General features: G+C 42.3%; 1 protein-coding gene across 1 annotated transcript; it reads left to right on the plus strand.

The window, feature by feature from the left end:
• Positions 1-7,493: 7,493 nt before the first annotated feature.
• LOC117593449 lies at positions 7,494-8,181 on the plus strand. The gene is made up of 2 exons (XM_034288683.1): positions 7,494-8,073; positions 8,174-8,181. The coding sequence occupies exons 1-2, from the start codon at positions 7,494-7,496 to the stop codon at positions 8,179-8,181; spliced, it is 588 nt and encodes a 195-aa protein (XP_034144574.1).
• Positions 8,182-8,319: the final 138 nt, after the last annotated feature.

An 8,319-nucleotide genomic window follows, 5' to 3' on the forward strand; every position in this document is an offset into this window, starting at 1 on the left:
GAGGAACAGTGAGGTTTTCGTCCGGGCCTTGGAACACTGGACCAGCTCTATAACCTCTACAGGGTGCTGGAGGGTTCATGGGAGTTTGCCCAACCAATCTACATGTGTTTTGTGGATTTGGAGGAGGCATTCGACTGTGTCCCTCGCGGCAACCTGTGGAGGGTGCTTCGGGAGTATGGGGTCATGGGTCCTTTGCTAAGGGCTGTCAGGTCCCTGTACAACCGAAGCAGGAGCTTGGTCCGCATTGCCGGCAGTAAGTCAGACTTGTTCCCAGTGCATGTTGGACTCCGGCAGAGCTGCCCTTTGTCGCCTTTCTGTTCGTAATTTTTATGGACAGAATTTCTAGGCGCAGCCAGGGGCCGGAGGGTGTCAGGTTTGGGGACCACACGATTTCGTCTCTGATGTTGTCGTGTTGGCCCCTTCAAACCAGGACCTTCAGCATGCACTGGGATGGTTTGCAGCCGAGTGTGAAGCAGTTGGGATGAAAATCAGTACCTCCAAATCCAAGGCCATGGTCCTCAGTCGAAAAAGGGTGGCTCGCCCACTTCAGGTTGGTGGAGAGTTCCTGCCTCTAGTGGAGGAGTTTAAGTATCTAGGGGTCTTGTTCACGAGTGAGGGAAGGATGGAACGGGAGATTGACAAATGGATCGGTGCAGCTTCTGCAGTAATGCGGTTGATGTATTGGTCTGTCGTGGTGAAGAAAGAGCTGAGCCGTAAGGCGAAGCTCTCGATTTACCGGTCAATCTACGTCCCTACTCTCACCTATGTTCATGAGCTTTGGGTCATGACCGAAAGGACAAGATCCCGGATACAGGCAGCCGAAATGAGCTTTCTCCGCAGGGTGGCTGGGCAATCCCTTAGAGATAGGGTGAGAAACTCAGTCACCCGGGAGGAGCTCAGAGTAGAGCCGCTGCTCCTCCACATCGGCTGAGGTGGCTTGGGCATCTGTTCCGGATGCCTCTTGGACGCCTTCCCGGGAAGGTGTTTCGGGCCCGTCCCACCGGGAGGAGACCCCGGGGAAGACCTAGGTCATGCTGGAGGGACTATGTCTCCTGGCTGGCCTGGGAACGACTCAGTGTCCCCCCGGAAGAGCTAGAGGAAGTGTCTAGAGAGAGGGAAGTCTGGGCATCTCTAATTAGACTGCTGACCCCGCGACCCGGCCCCGGATAAGCGGAAGAAGATGGATGGATCCCATTCCTTTTTTACTCACAATTTGTACAGTGTCCCACCTTTTTTGGAATCGGGTTTGTAGATTACTACGGCATTCCTCGTTCATCTCAATACTCAAGCTCGTAGGGCTACTGGTAAATACACACAGAAGTTAAGCGACCAGACTTGGAGTCCCTGAGTCCTGGAATTCTCATAGCAGTTGTGTTAGGCCCAGGAATATATGCCATTCTAGTTATCCCTAGGGCATAATTAACTTTCTGTTAGACCCAGGAACACTTGCCATCTTACTGTATGGTTCGTATTAAACAAACTACACCTCATGGGTGCTTATGATAATTGATATAGGCACATACACATACATAAATCAATGTGACCAGACTGATCGTCTCTGTGTCCCTGTGTTGCTACACCATCCCTTGTCTTCCGGGATTGACTGATGAGGAGCATTGAGGATAACGTAGACCATGATATTTTTTATGTTTGGCTTGTGACGAAAGATTAGCAACCTTTTTTAAGAACTTCCAGCATATCATGTTTTGCTTATGTTTACAAACAATATGGAGTCAGAATATTGTTTGTAATAAAGGTTATAATAAAGGTTACATTCCCTTGCATTCATTTCCCTGGCCATTCCCCGGTAACCTTCTAGTGGTAACCCTTACAACCACTCTCCAATTTTACCCTCTCCCTACACTATCCTCTTGCAATAGGACCAGCTGGATGGCAAAAACAGTGTAAGCATTACCTCAAAGGTAATTTGAATAGAAAATAACTATTCAGCATGACAAAAGAGTTGAAAAGAAAAGCTTTGAGTGAGGAAAAGAAAGGTTAAATTCTGGCTATACTGGCAGAAGGATACAGTGAGTGTCAGGTTGATTCCATCCTGAAAATTTCAAAGACGCCGGGTCATAAGAACAAGGTCGAGCTACAGACATTGGGGACAAAAAGCTACAGACTGGCAGAGGGCAAAAACTACTGTCCACTAACCAAAATGACCGTCAACTCATTCGAATGTCACTCAACAACCATAGGATGACATTAAGTTACCTACAAAAAGAAGGCAAACAGCAGCTGGGGTGAAGTGCACTGCGAGGACAGTTAGAAATAGGTTCCTAGGGGCAGGGCTGAAGTCGTGCAAAACTAGAAAAAAGCCCTTTATCAATGAGAAGCAAAGAAGAGCCAAGCTCAAGGTTGCAAAAGACCATAAGGATTGGACCGTAGAGGTAAGGTCATCTGCTCTGACGAGTCAAATTTTCAGTTTTGCCCAACACCTGTCATCTAATGATTAGACAGAGACCTGGAGAGGCCTACAAGCCACCATGTCTCGCACCCACTGTGAAATTTGGTGGAGGATCGGTGATGATCTGGGGATGCTTCAGCAAGGCTAGAATCAGGCAGATTTGTCTTTGTGATGGACACATGAATCAAGCCAAGTACAAGGTTATCCTGGAAAAACAATTGCTTCCATCTGCTCTTACAATGTTCCCCTAATCTGAGAAAAAAAGATTCTGGCAGGACAATGCTCCATGCCACACAGCCAGGTCAATCAAGGTGTGGATGGCGGAACACCAGATCAAGACCCTGTCATGGCCAGCCCAATCTCCAAAACTGAACCCCATTGAAAACCTCTGGTATTTCATCAAGAGGAAGATGGATGGTCACAAGCCATCAAACAAAGCTGAGCTACTTGAATATTTGTGCCAGGAGTGGCAGAAAGTCACCCAACATCAATGTGACAGACTGGTGGAGAGCATGCCAAGACGCATGAAAGCTGTGATAAAAAATCTAGGTTATTCCAGCAAATTGATTTCTGAACTCTTCCTGACTTAAAACATTGGTATGAATGTAAAGATAGCTGTCTGTACTTGTGTATGCTTTCATTTTGGTAGAAGTGTAAGGGGATGGATTCTCCACAAGCTATATGTACACATCCCCATAGTTCAGCTCTGGAAGGGATGTCGCTGTTTTAAACGATGTAAATAACTCAGCGGGTCCTATGTATATGGGTCACAAATGCCTAAGACCTGTAGTGTGTTTGCATACTAGGGGTGGAGCCAAATCCGAATACGGTATTCGGAAAGGCACAAATAACGTGGTTTTTACAAATACTTATTTAAAACAAATACTTTAAAAAATATTTGTATTCGGGAACAAGAAAACCGTTGTATCAAAAAGCTGCGTTTTCTCATGAGACCGCAGTACATGCCCCGATGAGTGAGTGAGTGAGTAACGTTCAGTCGGGGGAGGGGAAAATAATAAAAGTGGTCACTGACACAGGCTGCTCCACACATCTCCATTCTCCACACAGCAACAGAGAGCGCTCGTTATTTTATTAGTTATTGGTTAACCATGGATGAGTTGGCTGTTATGCTATTTTCTTTTCAATGACGTTTCTTGTTACATGTTCATTCTGTAGGTTCAGCGTCCTCCAACAAGGACGGGTGGTGGTGGGGTTCATAATGTTCACAAATGGTATTTATTAGTTGTTGGTTTAACCATGGATGTGGTAATGGCTGTTATGTTATTTTCTTTTCAACGACGTTCCTTGTTTCATGTTCATTGCTGGATTTATGGAAAAATATCAACCAATATTTTCATATCCATAATTATTTTAATAGATTTAATTAAAGAATACTTACACTATAACATAAATTAGAAGTGTAACGCAAAAAAACCCTGAATTTTTAAGCCTATTTTGAATCTTACTCGAATACAAATACAAAAACTTTTTCCCCCTTTACAAATACAAATACTGGCTGCTTTGCACACCCCTATTGCATACCTTTAGTTTTCATGTTTTGTGTGGGGATGTAAATCATGAGCTGTAAAATTGGAAAATGTGACCTGCTTGTGCAGTAGCTCCATAGAATTCCCAGTGTTAGCTGCCATGTTTCAACAATGTTTTACCCAACTGGCTGTCAAAGCAACCATGTGACTAAAAACTATGAATTACTAAATGTAGTAGTTACTAAAGTCAGCAATTTTACTTTTGATAAAGACATAAGGTATGCTCAACACAATAAAAAACAAGCAAATTTGTATTTTGCGTTTCACCAGGCAGGAGTTTATGCAGTTACCCCAGTAAATCCATTTACCACTGTTTGGTTTAGCTTTTGGTTTTTTAATGTATTCTGTTATGTTTGGTCTTTTGTTCTTATATGCAGCCTGTACTTGTCCTTATTGTTTCCACCTGTGTCTTGTTTGCTTCCTAGTTGTGTCCCTATTTAAATTCCTCCTGCCCAAGTGTGTCTTGTTGGTCATTTGTTGTTTCCGGTTTCTGCCGTTTGTACTTTTTGTTTCTCAAGACGTATTGAACTACATTCGCCCTTGAAAACCTCTGCGCGTGTGTTGTGCCTCCATGCAAAGGTGTGATTCCTACCCCTGTTCAAACATGTCAACTAAGGTGCTTGATAGAACTTTGTGAAGAAATACATTCACTATTTGAAAAACCTACAACAAATATATATAATATTGATTGACAAACAAGTAGTATACATTTCCCACTATTTGTCTTTTCGTTTCTGTTCTTCTCCTGTCCATTTTTAGGTTAAACTGTTTTAATAATGAATATACTGTGGATATAAAAAGTCTACACACCCCTGTTAAAATGCCAGGTTCTTTTGTGATATAAAAGAATGAGACAAAGATAAATCATGTCAGAACTTTTCCACCTTTAATGTGACCTATAACGTGAACAACTCAATTAAACGGTTAAAATAATAATAACCTGGTTGCATAAGTGTGCACACCCTTAAACTAATATTTTGTTGAAGCACCTTTTGATTTTATTACAGCACTCAGTCTTTTTGGGTAAGAGTCTATTAGGGTGGCACATCTTGACGTGGCAATATTTGCCCACTCTTCTTTGCAAAAGCGCTCCAAATCTGTCAGATCTCCTGTGCACAGCCCTCTTGAGATCACTCCACAGATATTCAATTGGATTCAAGTCTGGGCTCTGTCTGGGCCATTCCAAAATGTTAATCTTCTTCTGGTGAAGCCATGCTTTTGTGGATTTGGATGTGTGTTTTGGGTCGTTGTTGTGCTGAAAGGTGAACTTCATCTTCAGCTTTCTAATGGACGCCTGAAGGTTTTGTGCCAACATTGCCTGGTATTTGGAACTGTTCATAATTCCCTACAACCTGATTAAGGCCCTGGTTCCAGCAGAAGAAAAACAGCCCCAAAGCATGATGCTGCCACCACCACCATGTTTCACTCTGGGTATGGTGTTCTTTGGGTGATGTGCAGTGTTGTTTTTGCGCCAAATATACCTTTTGGAATTATGGCCAAAAAGTTTAACCTTGGTTTCATCAGACCATAACACATTTTCCCACATGCTTTTGGGAGACTTTTTTTTGCAAACTTCAGCCCGGGCTTGGATGTTTTTCTTTGTAAGAAAAGGCTTCCGTCTTGCCACCCTACCCCATAGCCCATGCATATGAAGAATACGGGAGATTGTTGTCACATGAAGCACACAGTCCAGTTCCTGGTAATGTCTCTGTTATGTCTCTGCCATAATGTAATGTCTCTGCCATATTTTCTCCACTTGATGATGACTGTCTTCACTGTGTTCCATGGTATATTTAATACTTTGGAAATTATTTTGTATCCTTCTCCTGACTAATATCTTTCAACAATGAGATCCCTCTGATGCGTTTGAAGCTTTCTTGGACAATGGCTTTTGCTCTGAGATGCAACTAAGAAAATGTCAGGAAAATCCTACTAGAACAGCTAAACTTTATTTGTGATTAATCAGAGTCACTTTAAATGATGGCAGGGGTGTAATGACTTCTATTTAACTTGAGTTTGAATGTGATTGGTTAATTCTGAACACAGCCACATCCTCAGTTATACTTATGCAACCTGGTTATTGTAAGGTTTTTATTTTTCATTTTCCCCTTTGAAGATTTCAGTTTATTTTTCAATTGAATTGTTCACCTTATAGGTCACATTAAAAGTGAAAAAAGTTCTGACATGATTGATCTTTGTTTCATTCTTTGACATCACAAAAACCTGGAATTTTCACAGGGGTATGTAGACTTTTTATATCCACTGTACTTGAATGAAGAGAAGTGGTTATAAAAGTAAGGGTTGACTGAGGACTATGAGGACAAAGAGTCTGGGCCATGACTGTATTAACCTGCCCAGACACTGTGCTGTCTGTCTGGATAGAAAGACTGATTGCAGGTGGTCTCTGGAAGTGGTCATCAAACAATAGAGTGATTCAGTGATCAACTAGTATTGCAAACATAAGGACTGCTGCAGGAAACCCTCCAAGGAATGATACATCATGGTGAAGTGGAATGACCTATGGGAGAAAATAGTCCCGGGAGTGTAAAGCTTTGACTTGGGTACTGATGTCTGAAAATAAATGTGTTTCCCTTGAAAGTTTTATCACATCTAGACATTGTGAATAAAAATGTTTAATTTCTCCTGTCCAATTCACACTTATGACCTTGCCTCATCATCGCATCAGCTCCTGGAATGCTTTGGAAAGTGGACTGAGACATGTCCACTGAAGATGTCTCCAAACTTCTTCTTGTCACACTTCTCACTGCAACAAGGAGTACTTGCAATCAGTAACACTTTTGATGAACTCATTCACATCTAAACAACCAAGATTTTCTATCCACAAGAAGTCATAAGATGTGTTGTACCCATACCCAGTACCAGAGGCGTTGCTAGGATCACAATACATTCTGGGCTGAGCCCCCCCAACCCAACCAGGTGACATTCATTTTGAGATTCCCAAACAACAGAATATTATTTATTTTTCTGCACCAAATCATCCCTAATCTCTATCTCATTGTCCTCAGGGTTTATTTTCTTCATCGATCCTCTTCCTACTCCGCACTATTCTTTGGGAGTGCGCTCAACGCCGCATCTTCAATGTTTCTGACTGGTTAGAATTTGCTGTTCAGAGTGCCTGCACATCTAATAGGCCTATCGTTTCCCAGCCACATGTGTGTTGGAAGAGAGCTTGTGTTGACAGAATCATTACCAGAATCATTATTTTTAAGAAAGCAAACTGTTTCTAAAATCAACTCCTAATAAATTGTATACAAATACGAATATAAATATAGCGAATAAAAATAATTAAAAATAATTGTAAAAGCAATAAAGTATTCAGTACAGTTATAGTGCGTGATTCAGTCTTTATATTACTGAAGTTACTACATATTGGCGACGAGGATATTGGAAAGATGAAATAAGAGTCGGTTAAAAGACGGATGAATCGGATGACACTGGATGAGTTCAGAAAGCTGACGGTGAGAGAAACGAGGGGCTAGTATTGGACCGGAGGAGTCACGGAGAAAAACGCCAAGATGACTACAATGATAGGCACTCTGTCTGCTTTTGACATGAAAAAGCAGACATGGGAAGAGTATTGTGAGATACTGGAGCAGTTTTTTGAAGCTAATGGAATTGATGACGGAGAGAAGCAAAGAGCTATCCTCATCAGCATGGTGGGACCAGCCACATACAAGCTCATACGGAACCTGATGAGTCCAGGTAAGCCCAGCTCAAAAACATACGTTCAGTTGAAACATTTTATGAAAGAGCACTTCAACCCAAAACCGAGCAAAATTGTGCAGCGATACAAAATTGACTTGCGCTCCCGCCAGCCTACAGAGACCGTCAGTGCATATGTAGCAGAACTGAGACGTTTAGCACATGATTGTAACTATGGTGGTACACTGGAACAGATGTTAAGAGACCGACTGGTATGCGGTATTAATGATGACAGGATTCAAAGACGCTTGCTATCCGAAACAGACTTGACTTTTGAGAAGGCGTTCAAAATTGCAGTAGCTGCAGAAGCTGCTAGTAAAAATGTTCAAGACCTCCACAAAGCACCGCTAGCATGCAACAGCATGAAGACCGAGGGAACACTAAAAAAGGAGGGTGAATATAAAAAGAGAAATAAAGAATGCTACCGATGTAATGGAAAGCAACACAGCGCAGTCGAGTGTAAATTTAAGGAGGCAAAGTGTCACTGTTGCAGGAAAGTAGGGCATATAGCTAAGGCTTGCCGAAATAGAAAGAAAGGGGGCATACCACAACGAAAAGAAAACATACAGAGCAGAGCGGTGTTCACGTCCACATCGATCACATAATGTACACTGTGAAAAGCAGGATGGTGATAGATCT

Source organism: Esox lucius, chromosome 20 (assembly GCF_011004845.1).
Source record: "Esox lucius isolate fEsoLuc1 chromosome 20, fEsoLuc1.pri, whole genome shotgun sequence".
Taxonomy (NCBI): Eukaryota; Metazoa; Chordata; class Actinopteri; order Esociformes; family Esocidae; genus Esox; species Esox lucius.

Coding starts and splice junctions, on each gene's coding strand:
- LOC117593449 (XM_034288683.1), top strand. CDS start 7,494: ATGACTACAATGATAGGCACTCTGTCTGCTTTTGACATGAAAAAGCAG.